Raw genomic sequence first — 26,685 nt, 5'->3', positions numbered from 1 at the left:
TTCTTCTGCACACCCCTCAGCACCTTGCTTTTTTCGTAGAACGTGTTGTGTCCATCTTTCTCCATGAGGACATCTGTCCAAAGTTACATCTGCTGGATGACCTTCACCTTGGCATACAGATTTCTCATCCTCCTTCCCTGCTGAGACAGATGCATCCGTGCTCCCAGTCTTGCCAAGAATGAGCTCACTGACCCCAGGACAAAGCAAAGGAGGCATCGGGAATGCATCAAGAGGACGCTGAGAGGGGTCCAGATTTCTGGGGCAGAAGCTTTGCCTGCAAAGCTGGTTATTATGATTGTATGTGCTACCACTGTTTTTCTTTTAACTGTGGTAAGATATACATAAACATAAAATGTACCATCTTAACCATTTTTAAGTGCACAGCTCACTGGTATTAAGTACATTCCCATTGTTGGGCAACAATCCCCACCATCCATCTCCAGAACTTTCTCATCTTCCCAAACTGAAACTCTGTCCCCATGAAACACTGACTCCCCAGCCCCTCCCCCAGCCCCTGGCCCCCACCATCTACTTCCTGTCTCTGTGGATTTGACTGGTCTAGGGACCTCATATAACTGCAATCATATAGTATTTATCCTTTTGTGCCTGGCTTATTTCACTGAGCATCATGTCCTCAGGGTTCATCCACGTTGTAATGAGTGTCAGAATTTCCTTCCTTCGTAAGGCTAAATAATGTTCCATTGTATGGAGGGACCGCATTTTGTTTGCCCACTCACCTGTCGATGGAAATTTGAGGTGTTTCTGCTTTTTGCATACTGTGAATGGTGCTGCTATGAACATGGGTGTACAAATATCTGTTTGAGTCCCTGTTTTCCATTCTTTTGGCTGTCTGCCTAGGAATAGAATTTAGTGAATCATATGGCAATTCTATGTTTAACTTTGTGAGGACCCACCAAACTGTTTTCCACAGTGGCTGCACCATTTTACACTTCCACCATCGCAGACCTAGTTTTATTTTATTCTTTTCTTTCATTTTTATTTTAGGCTGTGCCAGGTCTTAGTTGTGGCACGCGGGATCTAGATCCAACCTGGGCCCCCTGCATTGGGAGCACGGAGTCTTAACCACTGGACCACCAGGGAAGTCCCTCACCCGTTGTCTTCTGAAAGGACATTTACATTGTTTCCAGTTGTTGGCTACTGTGAACAGAACCACCATGGACATTCTGATGCACGTCCTTTAGAAGGGAGTAGACATGTTTTTCTTGGGTGTGACCTTTGGAGGGGAACTGCTGAGACCTGGAGTAGTAATGTCAGCTCTGGTGGATCCTGCTGGACAGTTTTCCAAAGCGGTTGCTCCAATCTGCACTCCCACCAGGAAGATACGGGTGTTCCAGTGGCTCCCAGCTGAACCAGCACTCCGCATTGTCTGTCTCTTTAATTTTGGCTCTTTGAGGAAGAGGAATGTCCACCCGAGTGTTAAAAGACGATACTTGGGACTTCCCTGGTGGCGCAGTGGTTAAGAATCCGCCTGCCAATGCAAGGGACACGGGTTCAAGCCCTGGGCCGGGAAGATCCCACATGCCGTGGAGCACCTAAGCCCGCGCCACAACTACTGAGCCTGCGCTCTAGAGCCCGCAAGCCACAACTACTGAGCCTGCGAGCCACAACTACTGAAGACCGCATGCCTAGAGCCCGTGCTCCGGAACAAGAGAAGCCACCGCAATGAGAAGCCCGCGCACCACAACAAAGAGCAGCCCCCTTTCGCGGCAACTAGAGAAAGCCCGCGCGCAGCAACGAAGACCCAACGCAGGAAAAAAAAAAAAAAAAAAAGACGATACTGGCCAGGTGATCAACGGTAAATTCGTTTGTCATAAGTCTCATTGATGTAGTGTATCCTTGATGTGACCTGAGGAGAATGGCATTTTTATCTCTGTCTGGATCTTCCGCCCCAAACCCTGTAACTCCAGGCCAACCATAAGAAAAACATCAGAAAACAAACAAACAAATTGAGGGAAAAAATACCTGACCAGTCCTCCTCAAAACTTTCAAAGTATCAAAACCCAGGGACGTCTGAGAAATGTCACAGCCCAGAGGAGACTGGGACAGAAAAAGGATGTTAGGGGAAAACTAGGGAAATTCTAATCAAGTGTGGACTTTAGTTTATAACAATGTATCCATCTTGGTTCCTTAGTTGGATAAACATGTCGTACTAACGTGTTGGAAATAGGGGTACTGGGTCAGGGTCCACGGCACTCTGTACACTCTGTACAGATCTTTGCAACTTTTTTGTAACTCTAAGCTATTCTAAAATTAAGCAAGTACTAAACAGAGATAAGAATGTTATTTCCTTGATTTGAACATGCCTGAGTTTCTTTTCATGGTCACATTTTTGCTATCTGGATGTGTCTTGGAATCAGTAGCAAAGGAGAGTTGCCAGCCCCTGGGAAGATGTGGGTGGTTTGCAGGTGGCTTGCTCTGGAGGTGAGGACCACGGCGGGTAGTCTGCAGACTCGGGCTGCACTTAGAACCATGGGAGGGGATGGGCCAGCTCAGGGATTGAACCTATAAATAAAACTTTCTTTCTTTTCCATTATGGTTTATCACAGGATATTGAATATAGTTCCCTGGGCTAGACAGTAGGACCTTGTAGTTTATCCATCCTATATTTAATAGTTTGCATCTGTTAACCCCAAACTCCCAATCCAACCCTCCCTCACTCTTTCTCCCCCTTGGCAACCACAAGTCTGTTCTCTATGTCTGTGAGTCTGTTTTTGTTTCGTAGATGAGTTCATTTGTGTCATATTTTAGATTTCACATATAAGTGAGATCATATATTTCTCTTTCTCTGTCTGACTTACTTCACTTAGTATGATAATCTCTAGGTCCATCCACTTTGCTGCAAATAGCATTATTTCCTTCTTTTTATGGCTGAATAATATTCCATTGTATATATGTACCACATCTTCTTTATCCATTCATCCATCAGTGGACATTTAGGTAGCTTCCATCTCTTGGCTATTGTAAACAGTGCTGCAATGAACATTGGGGTGCATGTATCTTTTCTTTCTTTCTTTTTCTTTTTCTTTTTTTTGTCACACGGCATGTGGGATCTTAGTTCCCCAACCAGAGATGGAACCCATGCCCCCTGCACTGGAAGTGCAGAGTCTTAACCACTGGACCACCAGGGAAATCCCAGGGGTGCACGCATTTTTTCGAATTAGAGTTTTCTCCAGATCTATGCCCAGGAGTGGAATTGCAGGACCCTATGGCAGCTGTATCTGTTCTCTGCACGTCTCACATCAACCACCTGCACTCCAATCCTTGCTCTCAACGTCATCTTTGGGGAACCCAACCTGCGACAGGGACCTTGACAAGAAGAAATGGCTCAGGGAAAAGCTACCTGCACAGGGAGGAGATAGAGGCCATCGCCCCTGGGGTGCAGCGGGGAGAGTGGGCACAGAGATTTGTCATTTCACCCCCGATACTCATCTCAGCCCTCCTAGGTCACCTCGGGATACAGAGGTGACCCGGATAGAGTCCCTGCCTGTGCAGGAACCTGGGGGCACCAGCGGGTCTGAATAATATTAGTGCAGGGTCTCCCCCGCAGCACTGGGGTTATTCGGGGCGGGTCATCCTCTGCTGGGGGCCCCTCCTGGGCACTGTGTGGGATTCAGCAGCAACCCTGGCCCCACCCATTTGATTCCAGGGGCCCCTCCCCCGCAGTTGTGACAACCACAGATTTTCCCCACACATCACCGAAGAACTGGGTGAGGCGGGGGCAGGATGCCTGGCCCAGGGCCAAGTCTGCCCCAATCCGTCAGCGCCTGCATTTAGAACTGCCCCTTTCCTCTCCCACCTCCCCTGCCCTGCAGTGGTCTCCGAGACATCATCCCCATGTAATAAATCACACCTTCTCAGTTTACTGTTTGCTGCCCTCGCTAGAACGTGAGCTCTGTGAGGACAGGGATGCGGTTATGTCCCCAGCACCTAGAAGAGTGTCTGCTGTGTAGTAGATGCTTCATAAATACTTGCTGAATAAAGGAGTTGAATAAAGGGATGAGTGGATGAATGAATGAAGGTTACAGTGGAAGGAGGGGGGAGATTCCCTTTCTGGCTCTCGGGGGTTGGGAGATCAAGTGAAAGATCCGTCCTAAATAGGCTGACCAGCCTTCTGGGGTCCCCCGGGACTGAGGGTTTCCCCAGAGTTCCAGCGCTCAAACCTGAGCGGTCCTGGGCAAACTGGGGGCGGGTGTTGGTCACCCTATCTAAACACAGTAACAATTCCAGCTGCAATAGCAATGGCCAATGGCCTCTACAGTCTTATTGACCAGGCACAGTTCTTTACCTGGCGGGGAAGGGTGGGCCGGGATTGGAATTCTGGTGATCCAGGGCGGGTGAGGGCACACCCCAGGCTTGTGTAAGGGAGTCCAGGAAGGTTCTGGAGGAAGTGACAGTGACACAGGAGGGAGGGAGGAGTCTAAGGAAGAACGTCCCACACGACAACCTGTGCCAATGGCCCTGGGCCCAAGGTCACACCTGACCAGGGCTTGCTTTTTTTTTTTAATTTACTTTTTCCCACGTGGATATGCAATTGTCCTAATGCCATTTATTGAAAACTCCTTAATTTCCCCACTTTCTGTCATATCAAGTTCTCATACATCTGTTTCTGGACCTTTATTCTATACCATAGAGCTATACGTCCCATCCTTGCACCACTAGGGCTGTTTCATCACTATAACTTTATTTTTTATTGATTTATTTTTTTGGCTGTGCCGTGCGGCATGTGGGACCTTATTTCCCTGACCAGGGATCGAACCCGCGCCCCCTGCAGTGGAAGCTCGGAGTCTTAATCACTGGACCTCCAGGGAAGTCCCCAGGGCTTGCTTTGACATCCATCGAATGGTGGGGGTGGGCACGGGGAGCAGGGAGCCATCCTGTGTAGAAATGCAGGGTGGAGGGGAGGACGGATCGAGCGGGAGGGGAAGAGGCGGAGGAGGGAGGGAGGGCGGGCGAGAGACAGACAAGAGAGTTTCCGGAGACAATAGCTCTGGCCGTGTCCTAGGGCATGAAAGCTGAAAATAGCTCCTAGTGCCCGGAGCCTTGGAGCCGGAGCCTCGGAGCCAGGGTGACTGGCTCTCCTCCCTGGTGTGTGTGTGTTGCGGGGGGGTGGGTGGCTCTGGGCTTCTCAGGCTGGGAATGGGGTGCACAGAGCAGGGACGGAGCAGGGACCCTTCTCTCTGGGACCTCGTGGGCCATCCTCAGCTCACAAAGCTGAGGCACTCCTGGCCCTACGAGTGGGGGGCTTCTCCTCCCTGTCCCCTGGATCACACCCCCTCACACACAACTTCCCCGTGTGTGTTCCAGGCAACCAAGGGAATCTGTTTTTAAAAGCTTTGGGGGAGGGGGGTAAACATACAAACAAGAGCAGAATGGATACTTTTTCAGAATGTAAATGGCTCTGTGTAAGCCCACCCCCAGGGTAACCACAGTCCTGACCTCTAACACCCTTGACGAGTCAGCCTTGGTCTGGGCTTGCGGACCCACGGAAGTTTCCTCATCCCCTCCTTCAGATCCCGTCTCTCCCTCGGCGTCTTTGTGACACCGAGCACCCGGGGAAGTGGGACTGCTAGGCTGTACTGCTGCTAGAACTCCACCTGGGCTCCACCAGGCTCCAGCCCCCCGCCCTGTGCACCTCTCTGACCCTGAGGCACCTCAACTGGTAAGAGCCGCATCACCTTCCCTCCCGGGACTTGTGACACTTAAGGCAGACACCGAAAGGACAAGCCTTTGGCTCCCTGGCTGGCAAAGAGCAGCTACTCAATTGTCATAAGTGTCCGTATCAGTGAGGGTTCTCCAGACAAACAGAATCCATAGGGTGTGTGTGTGTATATACACACACAGGTACATATGTACACGCATACAAAAATAGACAGCTGTGTACATATGCAGTATGCGTACACACATATACACATAATATATACAATACACATACATATACACTATACATACACACATATAAAATGCATAGTTTGTATATATACAGTACATACACATACATAGAACATATACAATATACACACCTAGGTACATATATATCATATATATATACACACATACAAAGATATATAGGTGTGTATATATACAGTATACATACATACACATATACTATACATACACATACATACATATAGACACACATATACACCTACATATAAAAGCATATAGCATAAAAATATATATGTACTGTATATATAAATACACGGTATATATACATACATATATATAAAAAATATACACATACATATATACAATGTATATACACACATACACACCTATATGTAAATATGCGCATGTATATACACATATAAATACATATGCAAGTGTGTATATATACAATATATACATATATACATATAATACCTATACAACATATACACATACAGGTATACAACATATATACACACCTATATATAAATATACACTGTATACATACATACAGTGTACATATACTGTATTTATACACACCCATATATAAATATATGGGTGTGTATATATACAGCATGTTCACATTTATAATACGTATACTATATATATACATACATACATATATACAATATATACACACAAATATATAGGTTTCTATGTATATTATATGTAGTACTTACACATATACTACATACGCACGCACATATACACATATGGGTATATACATATATATGTGTATGCACATACCTTATATTCAATACATATGCATGCGTACATACATATATATAATATGGATACACACATATACAAATTAATAGGCTTGTATATATTCAGTATTTTTAGATATATAGTTTTGTTTTAAGGAGTTGACTCACGTGACGGTGCGGCAGGCAAGTCAGGGCAGGACTCCGGGCTGGAGACACAGGGAAGAGCTGATGTCCGAAGGCCATTGGAGGAACAGTTCCCTCTTTCTATGGAAACTCATTTTTCTCTCGTCCTTCAACTGATTGATGAGGCACACCCACGCCGCGGCATTGACAATCTCCTTTACGCAAAGTGGACCGATTTCAGTGTTAATCTCATCTGAAAAATACCTTCCTGGCCATATCTGGAATAATGTTTGTGGTTGCCAGGGCCCCGCGCAGTGCGCACATGAGATTAACCATCCCCGTGGCGTTGATGACACTTTATTTTCTCCCCTAAGCATTGTCACTACTATTCCAATTAAAATGGCAGCGCCATGAGGGCAGGGCATTTCCTTTTTTGCCAGTACTGAGCGTCCAGGGTCTGGTGCCTAGCATAGGCTAAATACACGGCATTCTTGTGAACAGAAGCCGGGATTCCGGCTTTCACATTTAATGAGGAATTATAGTCTTTTTATTGGGGGGGGGGGTTGTCACGGTACGCCAATAGAGGGACTCGAACCCGCCACCGCAGGCCCCGAGGGGTCTCCCCGGGTCCCCACGTCGGGCCGGTGGGGGTGGCCGGGGGCAGCCGAGGACGTGCGTGCGTGCGTGAGTGCGTGCGTGAGTGCGGGCGAGCCCACGGGGCGGGGCTGAGGGGGGGCGCGCGCGGAGCGGCGGGCGGGGCAGCGGGCGCGCGCCGCCTCTTCGCGCCGGGCCCCCCCGCGCGCGCGCCGCGAGTGGTTCAGCCCGGCCCCCGGCTCATTGTGCTCGACTCACGCCGGCCCAAGATGGCGGCGGCGTTGGAGGCTCCGGGCCTGTGACCACAAAGAGGGAGCCGGGGGCCGGACGGGAGCGCGGCGGCGGCGGCTGAGGCCCAGGCCAGGCCCCCTCCCCTCAGCCTCCCGCCCGCCCGCCCGCCCTCCTCCGCCCTCCCGCCTGCCCCGCCCCCGCCGGCGGCGCCCCGCCCCTCCCCCAACCGCCCGACTAGCATGGTGCGGCGGCCGCGCGCGCAGACATGGGGGAGAAGCTGGAGCTGAGGCTCAAGTCGCCCGTGGGGGCTGAGCCCGCCGTCTACCCGTGGCCGCTGCCGGTCTACGTGAGTGCCGCCCGTCCCCTCCCCTCGGACCCCCGCCCCTCTTCCCCCACGGCGCGCGCTGGGCCCACCGAGAAACTGAGCGACTCGAGTCCCCAGACCCTCTTTGGACCCTCCTTCCCACCCCGCCGTGGTTCTCCGCAGCCGTTTCCAGCCCCCGCGCGCAGGGTGGGCAGAGGGGAGCCGGGGCCAGCCTGGGGCGCAGACTTGGCCGCGGGGATTCCGCGCTTCCGAGGGGCGCCCGTGCCGGGCTGCCGTTGGCTCTGCCGGGCTGGGGACCCCGGTCCCCCCGGGCCTGGACTGCCGGCGGGCTTGCCCTTCCGTACTTTATGATCTGACATGTAGGGTTTCTTTTTCCTGGTAGTTTATTCTTGGCGCTGTCAACGTGCTTAGCTTTTTTATTTTTGAGGACACCCTTTTCTCCCTCTTTCCAGTTTTTTGTGTTTTTGTTTTGTTTTAGTTAGGCATTTTGTCCCTCTGATCTTGAGTGGGTGGGCTGGCAGGACCCTTGGAACGGAGGCGTTCTGTGCCCTGATCTTGAGTGGGTGGGCTGGCAGGACCCTTGGAACGGAGGCGTTCTGTGCCCTGATCTTGAGTGGGTGGGCTGGCAGGACCCTTGGAGAGGAGGCGTCCTGTCCCCTAATTTGAATGGGTGGGCTGGCTGGACCCTTGGAGAGGAGGCATTCTGTCCCCTGATTTTGAGTGGCCTTTGGAAAATGACAGGCCAAACGGAAATTTACACAGGCGTCCCGGTGATTCCAGAAATGCAGGGTGCCCGGCCTCTCGTCCCCGGTGGCGGCGTGGTGCGCGTGTTCGTGTCCCAGGGTCCACGCTTGGGCCCTGCAGCCCGCCTTCGGGAGGGAAAGCGCAGCGGGCGCCGTGGGCCGGCGCCTTTGGGGCGCCCTTTCGCGCGCTCGGCTTGCGGGGGACCGGCCTCCAGGGGACCCGGCGGGGAAGCCCGCGCGCCCCGCCCCTCGCGCGGGCTCCGTGTGTGTCAGTTTGTGGAAACTGTGTCGCGGCCGGGGGCGGGGTCGGGACGCTGGGACCGCCCGGGAGCCGATGTTGGCTCCGGGCCCCGGTTCTCCGCGGTTCTCCGAGGTCGGAGGGTTTCCAGCCCGCCACTGCGCACCGGCGCTTTCTATTTTTGCTCTTCCTGCGCCCGGAGGCGCGGCTGAGCCCGGGCTCTGGCTTTTCCGGTTGGGTAGCTCCGGGTGGCCCGGGTGGGCGGCCTGAGCAATGGGCAGGGCGGGGAGACATCCCAGGGCACGGAAACTGAAAGTGGGGAGAACCTTCAGAACTCCAGCTGATGCACTTGCCTCGCCTCCCCCGCCCCTCTTACTGCACTTGTCATGTACCGGTTGGCTGGCCGGCGCATTTTTCAAAATGTAATAATTTGTTTATCCTTAGTAGCCGTGAAGCATAGTTCACTTGTAGTGCACAGTTCTAGGAGTTTTGACAGATGATCGCCATCAGGCGGCAGAGCAATCCCGTCATCCCATTTGCTGCCCTTTGGCGCCAGCGTGCCTCTAGCCTCTTGGCCACTAATCTCCTCTCTGTCCCTAAGGTTTTGGCTTTTCCAGAAAGTCAGATAAACGGAACAACAGTATGTAGCTTTTTGATTCTGGCTGCTTTGGCTCAGCAAAACCTATCAGAGATTCATCCCTGTTTTTTTTTTTTTTTTTTTTTTTAAATATTTACTTATTTAGTTATTTACTTGGCTGTGCCGGGTCTTAGTTGCGGCACATGGGATCTTCATTGCCGCGTGCAGGATCTTTTAGTTGCGGCGTGCGGGATCTAGTTCTCTGAGCAGGGATGGACCCCGGGCCCCCTGCATTGGGAATGCGGAGTCTTAGCCACTGGACCACCAGGGAAGTCCGTCATCCCTGTTGTTGCGGGTATGAGAAGTCACCCCTTTTTCTTGCTGTGTTGTATTCCATTTTCCGTTTGTCCATTCGCCTGCGGGTGGCAGGACTTGTGGGATATTTCCAGTTTTATGGGGATCAGGAATAAAGCTGCTGTAAACATCCCAGGGCAGGTTTCCATGTGAACTTGGGTTTTTACCTCACTTGAGAAAATACTCAGGAGTGAGACTGGGGTCTGTGCTAAGTGTATGTTTAACAACCCTTCTGCATCTTAGAAATTGGTATTTTTGAGTATTGGAAGAGTTTAGAAATCCACTGTGACCCAGCACCCAGGCACTTGAAACGAAGATGAAGGTTCATCTGGAGATGGTCACGTTGTCCCCATCACCGTCTTTTATTCAAGGCACAGCAAGGCCACAAATTTGTAACCCTTGTAAGAAAGACCTCGTGTGTCCAGGCCATGGCAGGACCTGGCTTTCTAGCGGTGGGCGGTTCTGAACTGGAGAGTGTCTTTCCCTTGCTGGCCGGACCTCGCTTGGCAGGGTGCGGGGTGTGCTGCCTGCCTGGCCGGGCACTCCTCCTGCTGGTCAGTAGCCGTTCCTGGTGTGTCTGTCCCACTACCAGGCAAGCAGTCAGGGGCCCTAGTGAAGTGCTCAGCGAGCCGCAGCCTTCCTAAAGCTTTGCGGGTAACGTCTGCTACCCTCCCATTTCCCCACTGAGGAATTTTGCTTTCTCATGGGAAGTGAGGGGGCGGTACTTTATAAGAGTTCATATTTTGTGATGACTCGATGCTGAATACATTAAGAAAATGGGCTCCTTCCAGAAGCTTAACTTTTCAGAAGGTCAGATTACTCATGTGACCGCACGTTTGAAATGACTGAGCTTGTTTGTTCATTGATTCATTCATTCTGCAAGCACCTCCTGGATATTTACAGTGAGTGTTCCAGGGGGCGCAGAGGACAGTAGACAGTATTCTTATTCTCAAGGAACTTATGAACCAAGGACGGTAGGTGATCTATAAACACAGAAGTTCAGCTGAGGTGTAGTGCCCCATATATGGGACCAGCTGAGGTCCCAGAGGGTGGGGCTGCCAGGTTTGCCCTGGGGGAGGTGTGAGTGGCTTCTCTGAGGAGGGGGCACCCGCAGGAGGAAGTGCAAACAGCCACAGCCGTCCACACGCGGAAGTGTCCAGCCTCCAAAATGGGCTTTTGCGCAATTGACAAATGGGAGGGCGGGGTGCAGGGCGAGTTTTGTTCCTTCTGTGACTGAGAGTTACCAGATATCCACTTGTAGCTCACGGCGGCATTTCTAAAGCAGCATGGCCCTTCTTTTGGTGGGAAAACCGGGTCTCAGCTCAGGAGGGAGCAGGTGGTATCTTCGGCTGCCTGATGGCTGGGCAGGAGCCTGCGAGGGCGTGCAGTGGTCCTTCCCCTCCGTGACTCACTGAGGCTGTGGGCGTGGAGCAGCCCCAGCGTGACTGTCCCCGCCTGCTCCTGGCTTCCTCCTGAGAGCCCACGAGTCTCTGATGAATGCCCGCTGAGCAGTCATGCCCTTCACTCGACTGTGAGTAGTAGCTGAAGTGGGCGGCCGAGTGAGCCATCCCTCCCTGTGACTCAGAAAATATTTTCTGATCTGACCTCTGCTGGTGTGAGTCCTGCCTAATCTGAGCTCAGGTGGAAGGCAGGTTAACCCTTTGACGACTTTCTGTGGGTGAAGTAGCCTCTTTAAAGAGGAAGGGATCACCGGAAAAACCTGATATTCCATACGTACGTGGCTGTTAGCTTTTGTACTTTGGTCCCTAACATCCAGATACCGCCTGTGGGCTCTGTTCCTGGTGGGAGGAGCCAGAGGTGGCCGGCCCTTTGGATATTCACTAGGCAGGAGGTGGCGGAGCTGCCGGGGACCCACCCCCAATCTACCTCTAGGAGCTGCATCCTTTTTTCCTTAATTAAACTTTTTATTTTGAGATTATCGTAGGTTCTTGCACAGCCGTCAGAAATAAGACGGAGACATCCCACGTTCTCTTTACTCAGTTTCTCCCGATGGTGGCATCTTACAAAGCTACACACCGATGTAATGATTTCATTAGCATTGGTACAATCAAGATACAGAGTGTTTGGCGTCCCTTTTGAATTTGGGGACCTGTAGGGTGCGACTGGCTGTGTTTGCGCGTCCCTGGGTCCCGGGCCCGGCGCTCGTCTCCCAGGAAACCCCTCTCCTCCCTCTTTCTTTCTGCCGTGTCCTCCTCTCGTGGTCCTGGCGCTCTTCCCCAGTGCGTGCGCCTTGTCTCCCTGGCTGTGGGATGGCAGTCCTTTTTCTTTCCTCCCACTCAGGGTGCTGCCTGGAGGCCTCTTTGGCATCTTCTCTGTCCCTTCAAGCTGTCCCTGCCGTTCCCACCAGCCGGGTCTCCTGCCGCACCCGTGGCGTTGAGCGGTCCCAAGGGTGTTCACAGAGGACGTGCCGGGTGTCTGTCCGCGGTGCTCCGCAGCTCACGCATGGCTCTGTAGTGCCTCCCTCACTGCCTGCCTTTGTCGTTCCTTCCCAGACTCTGTCTCCCCACCCACGGCCGCTGTCGCGGTGCCTGGCCCGGGGCTCTGTTCCTCGGCGCCCCCGTGTGGGACCGGGCCCTCTTCCTGTCCATGGCGCCTGGCAGGGCTGCCGAGTCACAGGTTCCCGGGAGCTGCAGTTGGGAGGTCGGAGGCTGTGTGCTTCACTGAGTATTGACCTTGGATGACGATGCCTCCTCATCTCTGAGGGGCTTCCGTTTGAATCCCCTCAGTTGGTCATGGGGTGCGCGGCCGATGCCCGGAAAGCGTGTTAGAGTCACGCCAGGTGCACGGGCAGCCGGTGTGTGAGAGAGGTTATCTCTGAGAACGCTTGTCCCTTAAAAACCTGACGCGTCTTTTCCCGGGTGGGGAAGGGGTTTTGCAGGCTGGGGGCCGAGGGGCCGCCACGCTGGGGTGGTGCCCATGGGGACGGCGGGAGTCGTGGGGCTCGGGGCGGGGAGCTCTCGGGAAGGATTTGCACGTCGCGTGGTGGTGGTGGCTCACGTTTCCCCTGGTCTGCAGGTGGCTCCCTGGCGTCTGCTCTGCGCTCACCCTGTGGGCTGAGTGAGGCTCCCACCGGGGAGCAGGTGCTGGGGCCGCAGGACATGCTGGGCCCACACCTGGTCTGGGACAGACACCAGGTGAAGGGGCGGGACAAGGGGAGGAGGAGCCGTGCTGGGTCTTGTGTCTTTTTAAATAACAGCTTTGTCAAGATAGCATTCACACACCACAGGACTCACCCATATGAAGTGTACAATTTAGCGGCTTTTACTATATTCACAGAGCGGTGCAACCGTCACCTCTAATTCCAGAACATTCCATCAGCGGAAAGGGCCCGCAGTCCCCTGCCCCAGACCCTGACACTAGGAACCCACTCTCTGTGTCCGTGGATCTGCCTGTTCTGGACGGTTCCCATCAGTGGAATCACACCCTGTGGGTCCTTCTGTGTCTGGCTTCTCTCACTGGGCGTCGTGTTCTCAGGGTCCGTCCACATTGTTGTGAGTGTCAGGGCTTCACCCCTTCTCAGGGCTGAGTGATGCTCCCGTCTGTGTGGACCAGGTCGTGGGGTCTTGAGGCCCCTGGAGAGGCGTTCGTTTGGCTTGGTCCTGGGGTGGGGCGACGTCAGTTGCACTGATATGGTGCTAACAGGACCCCTTGCTGGAGTGGAGACAGTTGAAGGCTGGGGGCGCGGCTCGCCTTGGCCTTTGAGACTGCGGGGTGGAGGCCGTGCTTCCGCTTCTCGCTTGGGGAGCCCCGGGCGAGTCCTTCTCCAGCTGTGCCCCCTCGGAAGGGCCTCCTCCATCCCTGGGCTTTCCCTCCCTTCCCGTCACGGCCTTGGCCTCGGCCTTGGCCTCAGGCTGGACTGCTCTGTGGCAGTAAAGCATTTTCTTTGGTGACGGCAAGAAAAGTTCTGGTGGTGAACTTTTGGTCGTCGCGTTCCCCCGTCCCACCGGAGTCATTGCACAACGGCCCCTCCACGCGGGCCCCCGGCGTCTGGCGCTCAGCACTTGCAGGGGCTCCTTGGGTGGCTGGGCGGCCTGGGCTGTTACAGGTGGGCTAGTTTGGATTGAAGCAACTGAAATGGTCTTGTCACCCCTGGAGCCACCGTGGCGCCCCGTCCTCCTGGGGACACACCCATGCCCGTCCTACAGAAGGACGGCTGCCCAGACAGCAGAACGTCCCGGCCGGTCCTGGCTCTGCGCAGACTGGCTTCCGTGAGCTGCGGACCCAGGCGTGGAGCTCAGGCTCAGGGTCAGGTCTGGAAACGCTCCCGCAGGTGCGGTGGTAGGTGAGGTGGTACATGAGCCACGCACGTGCCCTCCTGGTAGCCACGTGACAAGTCAAAAGGAGGAGGCGAGGTACGTTTTCACAGCATTGTACATAACTGAGTATAGCCCAAATACTACGTTTTCAACGTATCGTTTAAAAAATTAGTAAAGGGCAGTTTTACTTCGTGTGTGTGTGCATGCGCGCGCTATGTCTTAGAAATCCGTGTGCATCTTGTGCTCACAGCACATGGCACTGGAGTGGGCCAGCGCGCACCATTGCCCCTCGTCCAGGTGGCCAGGGGCCGCTGTGGGCACAGTGAGGCTCTAGACCCCTCTCCCTCGTGAGGACTCCTTCCTTGGACCCTGGTCATCGGGGCCCCTGTGTGCACAGTGGGTCCCACCCGCCCGGGTCCGGGCCACGGGCCCACCGTGTCCTGCGCCGTGTCCGTGGCCCGGGAGCCACGGGCCCGCTCCCTCTTCTCTCTTCCTCCTCCAGCTGGACTTTGGCCTCATGGGGTCCCGGCAGCCCCTTCCTGTTTTCCCATGTTGACAGTTCCTTGCAGTGCCGGTCTTGCGGGCAGGGTTTTGCGACGCGGCTCGGTCCCGAGACCAGCCTGGTTTGTCGCCTGGCCCTGCGGGGAGAGGGCCGGGTCGGCGGTGGGAGGAGAGCCTCCTTCCTGGCTCTCTCCTTTGCCTCGCTGTACCAGGCGGTTCCCCTCCTTGGCCTGGCTTGTCCTCCGGTACGGTCCTGGGGCCAGGCAGCACCCTCTTGCTGGGGGCCTGCGGACGTCCAGGGCGGACTGTGGACGGGACCCGTGTAATGCTCCACAGCCAGCCTCTCTGCCACCCCCGCCCCCGTGTGAGATGCACTCATTTTCAAGCGAAAACCTGGTCGCTTCTTGAATACGCAGGCCCACCGCAGGCGCTGGCCCTCCCCCTCCCCCTCCACCCCCTGCTCCCTCCCCCTGGCGAGTGGGTGCTCCCCAGCGGGGCCGCAGGCTGAGAGGTGAGGCTGAGCGCCTTCGCTGGGCCTCGGGGCCCTCTGCTCACCCGCCTGGCTTTCCTCCCAGACGGAGAGCCTTCTGTGGATTTTCCACTCCTCCAGCCAGACCTCTGCTCTCAAAAGCCCTGCCACTGAGAGAGGCAGACAGACAGCCGGCAGACCTCCCGCCGTGTTCCATCTCCCTTGCCTTTGATTCTTCCCGCTGTGCTTCTCCACTTTGGGGAACAGTGCGTGCATCACATCCTGGCCGCTCTGTCCCACTTGTCTTGGCCCCCACCCCAGGGCTCCGGAGGTGTGCAGAGCCTCGGGGAAGAAGGCAGCGACCCCCAGCCCGCAGGCAGTGCCCCCTGCAGCCTGCTGGGGAGTGGGGACCGCGGGCAGAGGCCCAGGGTGCTCCCCCTCGGCACCTCCTGGGCACTCGTGCCCTCAGCAGACGGTGATAGAGAGTGTGGTCCCTGCTTGCTTCAGGCCGGTGGTTCTCTGAGCGGGGCCCCTGGGCCAGCAGCTTTCCCACCAGCTGGAACTGGTTAGGAATGCGGGTTCCTGGGGCCCAGACCTGCTGACTCTGAAACTTTGCGGGTGGCCCCAGAACTCCACTCTTACCAGGGATTCTGACGCTCGTCCCGGTGTGATGCCCCTGCCTCGGAGGCCCCCTGGGTCCCGGCGTCTTCCTGCTGCAAGCGGGAAGAGGAGGACGGAGTCCACGTCTTGTCTCCTCCCTAGTCTCTGCCTCCTGCCTCTCGCCGGGTCCTCCAGGGATGATGTCTCCAGATGTCGTGCCCCTGTCACCGTGAACCGGCCTGCGTGCTCAGGGGTGGGCGGTGCCCTGGCAGCCAGCACCCAGGAGGCCTCCTGTCCAGGCTCCTCACGCCGGGCGCAGGGCCTGCGGGGACGAGCGGGGGCAGAGCCAGACCTGCGGGCGTCCGGGTGGAGTTCCTGTTCCCACACCTGTCCTCACGGTCAAGGAGGAGGCAGGGGCCTGCCGAGTGGGACAGCCAGACTCCCCCGCCCCGTGGGCGGCCCCCGCCCTCACCTGAGCTGGGCAGGGGCGGGGAGCGGGCTGACGGACGGGACGGGCTTGGTGGCGGCTCAGGCCTGATGACAGCCTCCGGCTTCCGCACAGGGTGCTTTTTCAGGCGGGAACGGTTGTGCTTATTGCGGCTGTTTTCCCAGGATCCCGGAGTGAGGCCGCCGGCTCTGTGGTGAGCAGCATTCCGCTAAGCCTCTGCGCGGCTTCCTGCGGAGGCTCTGATGCCATCAGTGAGAAGAGCCTGGGTTAGTCACTGACTCAGCAAGCAGCCAGCAGCGGGCCGGGGCTGTGGCTGGGACGGGGAGGCCGGGCGTCCCGTGCAGCGAGACCAGGGCTGACCTCAAACCCCGGAGTTCCAGGGTTCCCCCGGGGGAGGAGATGTGGGTGCTCCTAAGCGCGGGCTTCCTCAGGGCTGTTCTCAGTCGGACCTTTCTGGGTCGGCTTCTGGCGTCGCTCTGTTCTGAAGGCCTGTGAGGGAGAAGAGGCCACAGCCGAGAAGCTGTGAGAGCTTCTGAATCATCGATGGTGATCAGGGCATCTTAAATCATACGACTCAGGACGGTCGCTGGAAGCTGGCCAGTCCCTAAAGCAGCATCCCCAGATCGTAGGAGGCACGTCATAAACTGTTCCCTTCCTTTCGTTCTGGTTTTAAAGCTTGGGAAATCTTGAGTTCATCTCATCACAGATGAGACCACGTTCCAGGCCCCTGTCTTCCCAGGTTGGCGTGACGCGGCCTGAGACGCGGTGGCTCAGCCAGGGCTGCGTGAGGGCCCCTGCCGCCCCTGCAGGAGGAGGGTCTCTGGGGCGCGTCCAGCCTCCTGGGGGCGCCGAGGGAGGGAGCGCAGTCCGAGCCGGCACGGGGCAGCCACGCGGCGCACACTCAGGCACACGCATGTGCTCACGGGGTCCTTTCAGAGCACGCACCCTGTTTTGTAACTCCACAGTGGTGACCGGAATCAGACTCTCCTGGGTACTGTCAACGTCCTCCTGTGGCTCTAAGACTTGTTCTTATGGGCCATGCTCTCAGGGTAGTGTATCGGCCTAAACGCGGACGTGAATTTAGCGGCTTGAGACGACGCACACTGATGACCTCCCGTGGTTTCTGAGGGCAGGGATTCAGAGCAGGCGGGCGAGGGGATTCCGGCCGAGGGTCCCTCAGGAGGCTGCAGTAGGGGCTTCAGCCGGGGCTGCCCCATCCGAAGGCCGGACCGGGCGGGATGCCTGGCTTCCAGGAGGCCCCTCCCGTGGCTCCTCTGCACGTGGGCCCCCGCAGGGCTGCTGAGGCTCCTCAGTGCACGGGGGCCGGCTCCCCTCAGGAGGAGTGTGATGCGAGAGAGCGTTGGTGGAAAGTTCTAGATCCTCCTCCTCACCCTGTGACTACTCAGCGCCTTGTACACTGTGCTGTGTGCGTTTGTCTCTGAGCAGACCCTGCGGGACAGCGTGGCGTCTTCTCTGCTTTCAGTGGGTACAGGAGCCCAGGGAATTCAGGGCTGCCAGGACTGTCTGTCTGGACTCACTGAATGTTGTGGAGCAGGAACAGAGTCCGTCGGCCGTGTGAGTGTCTGAGATGCTCAGTATCTTCCTACTGAGGCGGGGGTGCTTCTAACGATACTGTGCGTTTCCTCCTGTAGATTTTGTTGTGGTTTTTTTGTTTGTTTGTTTTTGCCGTGCCGTGCAGCATGTGGGATCTTAGTTCCCCAACCAGGGATTGAACCTGGGCCCTCAGCAGTGAAAGCACAGAGTCCTAACCACTGGACCGCCAGGGAAGTCCCTGTTGTTACTGTTGTTGTTGATAGCTGTTTTTTTTTTTTTTTTTAAACATCTTTATTGAAGTATAATTGCCTTACAATGGTGTGTTAACTTCTGCTTTATAACAAAGTGAATCAGTTATACAATATGTTCCCATTTCTCTTCCCTCTTGCATCTCCCTCCCTCCCACATGATAGCTGTTTTGAGGTGTAATTTCCACACTCTTCACCTCATCCACCTAAATCGTGCCGTTCCCTGCTTTGTAATGTATTCATTGAGTGCAGTCATCACTACTACCAATTTTAGAACATTCCGTCACCCCAAGAGGAAACCCCATCCCCATTAGCATCCCTCCCATCCCCCTCCCCAGCCCCTGACAACCAGGAACCCACTCTCTGTCTCTGTGGATTGGCCTGTTCTGGACGTTTCCCATCAATGGAATCACAACCTGTGTGTCCTTCTCTGTCTGGCTTCTCTCACTGAGCATCGTGTTCTCAGGGTCCGTCCACGTTTTAGTGAGTGTCAGTGCTTCACTCTTTTTCATGGATGGATAATATTTCAATGTGTGGAGGGACACATTTGTTTATTCGTTCATCTGTTGATGGACGTTTGGGTGGTTTCCACCTTTTGGCGGTTGTGAATCACGCCTCTGTGAACATTAACGTTCAGGGGTTTTTTGTGTGTGGTTTTTTTTTTTTTTTTTTTGGCCGCGTTGGGTCTTCGTTGCTACGCGCGGGCTTTCTCTAGTTGTGGTGAGTGGGATCTACTTTTTCTTGCAGTGCGCGGGCTTCTCATTGCGTTGGCTTCTCTTGTTGCGGAGCACAGGCTCTAGGCACGCGGGCTTCAGTAGTTGCAGCACGCAGGCTCAGTAGTTGCAGCATGCAGGCTCAGTAGTTGTGGTGCACGGGCTTCGTTGCTCCGCGGCATGTAGGATCTTCCCAGACCAGGGCTCGAACCTGTGTCCCCTGCATTGGCAGGTGGATTCTTAACCACTGTGCCACCAGCCACCAGGGAAGCCCAATGTTCAGGGTTTTGTGTGGACGAATATTCTCATTTCTCTTGGGCAGACACCAGGAGAGGAATTGCTGGGTCATTTGCTAACTGTTTAACCTTTGAGGAGCTGCCAGACTGTTTTCCAAACCCAGCTGTCCTCACTGTTTTCTGACGTTTGCCAGGAGGCCTTGGGGCCGATCAGTGGTTCTTCCCCAGGGTTTCTGGGTCAGCAGTGGCGCTGATGCTGCGGGTCGGTTCTCCCGTTTCGGGAACCACTGGTCTGCAGGGCTGTCCTGTGCTGGACCGCACATGCTCCATCTCCCGCCCCCAGCCTTGTCTAAGTAATGTGAGTTCAATGGATATTTACTGCTCCATCCTTGGTAAGTTGGAGGATGTTATTAAGAACGATAGAAGATTGGTTTTTTTCCTTTGCCTTAAAAAATAAGACTCTGGGCAAAAGGTCACATATCGTAATTCTATTTACAAATGTCCAGAACTGGCAAATCCACAGAAACAGAGAGTGGATTAGCGTTGTCAAGGGCTGGGGAGGGGATTGGGGCACGTCTGCTAATGGGGTGATGGGATGTTCTGGAACTAGATAGAGGTGATGGTTGCCCAGCTCTGAATGTATTAAAACCCACTGAACTGTATACTTGAAGCGGGGGCCCAGTTTGTGTGAATTATATCTCAGTAGGGCTGCTGTTGCAAAGATGAGGCTTAGGACACGAAGGGTGTTTCCAGAGTTGTTTGACCTGTTAGGAACGCTGCGCCATGGGGGGCCCTGCCCTGGGACCTTCCGGGCATCCGTGCCCTGGCCTGCAGGGGCTCTGCCCGCGTTGCCGTCCTCCACTGTGAAGCGTGGAAATGGTGGCCTGGGCTGAGAGGGGCAGTTGCTGTCCCGGGGCAGGGCTGGCAGCTCTGGGCCTGACCGTCTCACCTCCGGCTTCAGCCCATGCTCTTCGCGGCCCCTCCTCTCGCTGTGCATCCTCTTCGAGGCCCCTCCTCACCGCGATAGAAACCTTCACTGGCGGGGTGGAGGTGCAGTCTAGAGTTACAGACCGTCCACACGATGCGTCGTCCTCACTTGGTTTCTGCGCGGTCTTGGGTTAGCTGGCCGCCAAGACCCCGGCGAAAGGCCAGAGCGACCCCCGACGTGCTCCTCGGGGAAAGCGGTGAGGCCAGCCCGCCGGGCGCAGTGGGGCCAGGAGAGCGCCGCTGTGGCCGGGAGGGAGGACCGCTGCTCGCCTGCTCCCGGTGGTTGCACGACTGGTGTTTCCCCATTTTACAGATGGAAACCGAGGCCTGCAGCGGTTCAGGGACTCAGAGCCAGGCCTGTGGCTTCCAGGCTGCAGGAGCGCCCGGGGGAAGTCCTGGGGAAGGAGGGTCGGGGGCTTAGACTCCGTCCCGGTCCCTTCCCCGCAGCCCGCTGGGCGGCAGGGCACTGCAGGAACAGGCGCTCCCGAAGCCAGCGTGTCCCACGTGGCAGGACATGGCCCCAGCGCTGTGGGTAGGGCTCTCTGGTAGGTCCCGCGGGTCGGGAAACGAGGCGGGGAGTCCTGGGGGCTGCAGCACCCGCCTCCTCTGGTCGCCACCATCACCAGAGGGTGGAGGGACGGCTCTAAACCCTGTCCCATTGTCTTTCAGGACAAACACCACGATGCTGCTCATGAAATCATCGAGACCATCCGGTGAGTGTGGCGCCTGCTGGGGCGGGGCCTCGGGGGCGGGGCCTCGGGGTGGGCCAGTCCTGAGTTCCCAGCAGCCCCCCAGCTGTGTGCTCCCCTATTCCGCCATGCTGATCCGCGTCAGCATCGTCAGCATCGAGGAGGCTTGGGAAGCGGGACTGTGGGGTCAGGGGGTCAAGTCCTCTGAGTGTGACCCAGGACAGGTCTTGGTGCTTCGTGAGCTGGCTTCCTGTGGAAGAGGCTGGAAATCCTGAGTGGCCAGCTTCCTGAGGGACCCCCTCCCCTCTCACCTCATCACCTTGTTTTACTCTTCTCCCGTGGGGTTTGCTGTGACCTTTGGGTTTGGGCTGCTCTTCCCTCTGTGAGCCTGCCCCGTGCTGTGCAGAGGAGGCCGGGTGCCCAGGAGGCTGACCCGGGCGAGATCTGGGAGGAGGGCCGCCTGCTGTGTTTCTAGTGGGCTGTCTCCTCACGTGGGACCTGACGGTCTGCGATGGCCTCCAGAGTGCCCTCGGGGGCCCATGCGCGGAATCCTGCGACCACTCTTGGCTTTAGATGTTCCACGTGTGTGACCATGGCCCTGGCATCTCGCTGCATTGTTCCTTAAAATCCTTAGCTGTGTAGCCACTGCCTGGGCCACACGCCATTATATCCGCTTGAACCTGGGGCGGACGGGCTGGCAGTGCCCCAAGAAGGAGTCAGGATGGGGGTCTGGGTTGTGATGTGAGGCCCTGTCCTGCCCCTGGTGGCTGAGTGGCCTCAGACTCCCTGAGATTGTTTTCTCTGCTCTCGGGGCTGAGCAGGGCCTCCTGCAGGATTGTCTGAAAGACTGAGTGAAATCATGGGTGTGAGTCTCGCAGGGTGGGCCTGTCCAGGGGTGGTGCTGAGAATTTGGGATCTACTTTTTTTTTGTTAATGGTGTAATCTATCATAAAAATAATGGTTTAGGGGCTTCCCTGGTGGCGCAGTGGTTGAGAATCTGCCTGCCAATGCAGGGGACACGGGTTCGAGCCCTGGTCTGGGAAGATCCCACATGCCACGGAGCAACCGGGCCCGTGAGCCACAACTACTGAGCCTGCGCGTCTGGAGCCTGTGCTCCGCAACAAGAGAGGCCGCGATACTGAGAGGCCCGCGCACCGCAATGAAGAGTGGCCCCCGCTCGCCGCAACTGGAGGAAGCCCTCGCACAGAAACGAAGACCCAACACAGCCAAAAATAAATAAATAAATAAATTTTAAAAAAAGAAGAAGAAACTAGGTGAACGTTTAAAAAAAAAAAAAAAAATAATGGTTTATTTTTAAAGAAAGCTGCTGGTTAGGAAGTGGGGCTGTGTGATTAGGCGGGGGGCACTGAGTCGGCCAGCCTGGGTTCTCACACACTCCCCGGAGCCGAGCGAGCTCCGGGGGGCAGGTTGGCCTCCCCACCTGCTTCCTTTCTGCAGGGAGGGGGTGTCCCTGCAGTGCGGGGCATCAGGACTGGGTTTGCAGCTGTCCAGCCAGGCCTGGTCCCCTCCCGGGTTGGCGGTGCCTGCCAGCCGCAGGCCTGCTCCTCATCTCACAGGCGACTTCCACCTCCTTCCCTCGTGTCCCCGAAGACAGGTTCTGTTCACTGGCAAAGAGAGCAGTTAACCTATTTTGTTTTTCCTCTTATTTTACTTTTTATCCTGGAGGATTTCCGACATGCCCAGAGGTAGGCAGTGGTTGTGATGAGCCACCCAGCCCAGCACTCGCCGACTCTCAGCTGCTTTTGTTTCACCTGTACCTCCACCCACTTTCCTCTTTTCCACGTTAGGGTTTATCATGACACAGTCGAGGTGTGGTTGAAGTGCAGGAGACTGCATGTGTGGAGAGTGTACAGTGGCCGACGTGGATGTGTGGGTGTCCCCATGTACCAGTGTACAGAGGAGTCACCCCTGTGTTTCCTTGTGCCCTCTGTCGGCCACCTCTCCCTCCCTTCTGTCCTGGGCAGCCCAACCTGCTTTCTGCCGCTGTGGATTACTTTGCATTTTCTAGAATTTTACATTTTTAAAAAATGTAACAAGTTTTTCCTTTTTATTCGTGAGGAGTGCATCATTGCAGGATGGACCACAGTTCACTTATTCGTTTACCAGATGACAGACATGTTTGGGTGGATCTCGATTTTTGGCAATTGTAAATGAAGGTGTTGTAAACATCCCCTGGAGGTTTTTGTGTGGACACATCTCCCTCCCTTCTGCGTAAATACCCGGGAGTGGGATTGCTGGGTTGTGCTTGAAGACAGGCTGCCAAAGTGTTTTCCAAGGGGGCCTCCCTACTTGGCGCTGCAGGCAGCAGTGCAGGACCCACTCCCGTGGCGCCCGTTGTTGGCAGGTGATGTTCACTGCGTTGTTTTTGCTGGTCCTGTTCGAGTCGTGTGGTGGTATCATTGCGGTTTTTATGAGAGTTTTCCTAATAATTGATGACATTCATCATCTTTTGCCTGGTTTTAAAAACTGGTTGTTTTTTAATTATTGAATTTTGAGCATTCTTTATCATTGTGATTTATCCTTTATCAGGTATGTTTTCTTCTGGTCTGTGGCTTGTCTCTTCACGCTCATGACATTGTCTTTTAAAGAGCAGATATCTTAAATTTTGATAGAAGTCCAGTTTATCACCTTTTTTTTAATGGTTTGTGGGTTTTTTGCATGCTAAGACGTGTTTGCCTAACTCAAGGTCACAAAGATTTTCTCCTATGTTTTCTGGAAGTTTTATAGTTTGGGTTTTACATTTACATCTTCTCATCCATTTTGAATAAATTTTTACATGTGGTGCAAAGTATGGGCTCAAGTTTATTGTTTTGCATGCCAGACATCCAGTAGTTCCAGCAGCATTTGTTGATGAAACTGTCCTTTCTCTGTGGAATTTCCTTGTCACCCTTGTGAAAGATCAGTTGACAGTGTACCAGGTGGTTTATTTCTAGACTCTGTTCTGTGCCGCTGATCCATGGCTCTGTCCTTTGGGCAGTACAAAACCTTGGTTACCACAGCTTTATGGTAAGCTTTGGAATCAGACAGAGTCAGTCCTCCATCTTTGTTCTTCTTTTGAAATGTTGCTTTGGTTATTCCATCTCCTTTGCATTTCCATGTAAATATTAGAATCAGCTTGTTGATTTTTGCACAGTTTAGTTAGGAATTGAATCTGTAGGTCATCTTGGAGAGATCTGCCATCTCTGTTGAGTCTTCCAATCCATGAACATGGTATACCTTTGCACTTACTTAGGCCTTTCAACATTTCTTTTGGCAGCTCTGGCATTGCAGTGTGGAGGTCTTGGACAACCTTTTGTTAGGTTTATTCCTAGCTCATTCATGCTTTTGTCACTACCATAAGTGGGATTGTGTGTTAAATTTTAAGTTCTACTTGCCTTCTGCTACTGGGTAAAAATACTGTTGATTTTTGTGTATCAACCATGACCTTGTGCTTAATTCATCAATCCTAGTGGTAGTTTTATAGATTTCCTGGGACTTGCTGTGGAAATAATTGTATCACCTGTAAGTGGGGACAGCGTTACTTCTTCCTTTACAGGCTTCATGATTTTATTTCTTTTTCTGGACCTTATTGAATTGCCTGGAACCTTCAAGACTGTTTTGCAATGAAGTGGTGAAATCTGGTGTTCTTGCCTTTTCCCTGATCCTGGTGGGAAAGATTTAGCCTTCCACGACTGAGGTGATGTTAGCTGTAGGTTCTTCACAGATGCCCACTATGAGTTTGAGGAATTCTCTACTATTCCTGGTGTTATTTTCCCTAGGTGTGACAGTGGCATCCACTTACGTTTAAAAACAAAGAAGCCATAAGTTTTACAGTTAAATACTGAAATATTTATGGATGAAAACGTCACGTGTGGTCTGCTTCCAAATAGTATGGAATGGGTGCAGAAAAAGCATTTGACAAAAAAGTGTTCCTGATAAGAGCTCTGAGTACAGCAAGAGGCATGTGGCATCCACATGTCTTGCCATGATGACATTAACTTGGATCACGTGGTTGAGGTGGTATCTTCCAGATTTCTCCAGTGTAAAGTTACTGTTTTCCCCTTTTTAATTAATAAAAACCGTGGGGGAAATATTGGGTTGGCCAAAAGGTTCGTTCGGGTTTCTGAACGAACCTTTTGGCCAACCCAATACTTGAAGGCTGTGCAGATATCCTGTTTCTTCTTGGACTTTTGCCTCTGATTTTAGCATCCAGAGGTGGACTGCGTGGACTGCAAGGACTAGTTACTGGGGCGTTTGAAAGATGCTTTTTTTTTTTTTTTTTGGGCCGTGCTGCGCGGCATGCGGGATCATAGTCTGAACCCATGCCCCCTGCAGGGGAAGCGCGGAGTCTTAACCACTGGACCGCCAGGGAAGCCCCAAAAGGTGCTTTTCTGTTTCCGTCATTCTCCCACCATTTATTAATTGGAAATTTTCTGTGAGGAAGGGCTGTTCCTCCTCAGGCATTGACTTCATTCTGTGGGTCATACCCCGCTGCTGTATTACTTGTTTTGCTCCTCAGGCTGTTCCTGTGCTGGCCTGGGGGGCTCTTTGTGTTTGTGCCCAGTCCCTTTGACTTGGCCCCGCCCACTCTGAGCACATCCTCACTTTCTGGAGCCGCCAGATGCTCCAGAGTCATCTTGAATTTGCTGTGTCCCAGTGCAAGAGTCGGCCACTGCTCCAGAGAGCTCTGGTTTTTCCCCTGGAGAAGAGTTTGTGCTGTTGTTTTTTTTTTTGTTTTTTTTTTTTTAAATTAATTCATTAGTTAATTTTTATTTTTGGCTGTTAGGTCTTTGTTGCTGCGCGCAGGCTTTCTCTAGTTGCCGTGAGTGGGGGCTACTCTTGGTTGCGGTGCGCGGACTTCTCGTTGCAGTGGCTTCTCTTGTTGTGGAGCGTGGGCTCTAGGCGTGCGGGCTTCAGTAGTTGTGGCTCGCGGGCTTAGTTGCTCTGCGGCATGTGGGATCTAACCGGACGAGGGCTCAAACCTGTGTCCCCTACATTGGCAGGCGGATTCTTAATCGCTGCGCCACCAGGGAAGCGCTGTGCTGTTTTTTGAGAACGGGTTGTTTGTCTTCTTACTGAGTTATAGGAATTATTAACATATTCCGACTGAGTGCCTAGTGAGATAGCGTATTATGCATAGTGTGGCTGATTGCGGCTTTAATGGCATCTTGATGAGTGGAAGTTTTTAACTTATCAATTTATTCTTTGTTGGTGGGTCGTCTGGGTCATATCCAGGAAATCTTTGCCTGCAGAGTCATGCAGTTATTTTCCTGTTTTCTTCAGGAAGCTTTGTGGTTTTAGCTTTTACATCCAGGTTTAAGATCAATTGTGAATTAATCTTTGTTTATGTCTGATGAGGGTTTGTGTTTATGGGGGTCAAGATTTTTTTTTTCCATTCAATATTCGATCGTTCTAGCCTCATTTGTTGAAAAGATGTTCCTTTCCCCATCAAATTGCCTTGGTGCTTTTGTCAAAAATCAGCTGTTAAAATTTAGTCTATCTGTGGATTCCATGTCCTTCCTGTACCATTGATCTGTTCGTTCACCTCTCTGCCAATACCCCACTCTTGGTTACTGTAGCTTTACATTAAGTCTCAAATTAAGGCAGTGTGAATCTTGAAACAGTGCTGTTATTTTTGAAGACTATTTCGGCTATTCTAGATTCTCTGCCTTTGTATGTCAGTTTGAGAATCAGCTTGTCTGTTACTCAGAAAAAAGCCTACTGGACTTTTTCATAGGAATTATTTTGCAGTTCAGTTTGAGGAGGAGATTTAACAATATTTAGTCTTGTATTCCATGAGCATTGTTTGTTTATTTATATATTTACTATTATGTTGTCTTTAATTTTTCTCAGTGATGTTTTGTTTTCAACGTAGAGGTCTTGCAACTTTTTCATTAAGGTAATCCCTAAGTATTTACGTTTCAATGTTGTTTTTTTGTTTTTGTTTTTACATTTATTTATTTATTTATTTTTGGGTTTGCTGGGTCTACATTGCTGCACGCAGGCTATCGCTAGTTGTGGCGAGCAGGGGCTACTTTTCACTGCGGCGCGGGGGCTTCTCATTTGCGGTGGCTTCTCTTGTTGTGGAGCATGGGCTCTAGGTGCGCGGGCTTCAGTAGTTGTGG

At 53.5% G+C, this 26,685-nt stretch overlaps 2 protein-coding genes across 6 annotated transcripts in view; one reads left to right on the top strand and one right to left on the bottom strand.

Annotated features, from left to right (window-relative positions):
- The window catches only part of SPPL2B (signal peptide peptidase like 2B), a 231,734-nt gene that overhangs the window by 88,691 nt on the left and 116,358 nt on the right, over positions 1-26,685 (bottom strand). The gene's annotated exons all lie outside the window — the stretch shown is intronic.
- Positions 7,796-26,685, top strand: part of DOT1L (DOT1 like histone lysine methyltransferase) — a 58,191-nt gene continuing 39,301 nt past the window's right edge. For all 4 annotated transcript variants that reach the window (XM_068537363.1, XM_068537362.1, XM_068537361.1 and 1 more), the window contains exons 1-2: positions 7,796-7,947; positions 20,541-20,584. In XM_068537363.1, coding sequence (XP_068393464.1) covers positions 7,867-7,947; positions 20,541-20,584 — 125 coding nt within the window. In that variant the 5' untranslated portion in view covers positions 7,796-7,866. The remainder of the gene's footprint in view (positions 7,948-20,540; positions 20,585-26,685) is intronic.

Source organism: Eschrichtius robustus, chromosome 2 (assembly GCF_028021215.1).
Source record: "Eschrichtius robustus isolate mEscRob2 chromosome 2, mEscRob2.pri, whole genome shotgun sequence".
Classification (NCBI taxonomy): domain Eukaryota; kingdom Metazoa; phylum Chordata; class Mammalia; order Artiodactyla; family Eschrichtiidae; genus Eschrichtius; species Eschrichtius robustus.
The sequence above is the reverse complement of the archived record's forward strand: the minus strand, read 5'-3'. Positions and strand labels throughout refer to the sequence as shown.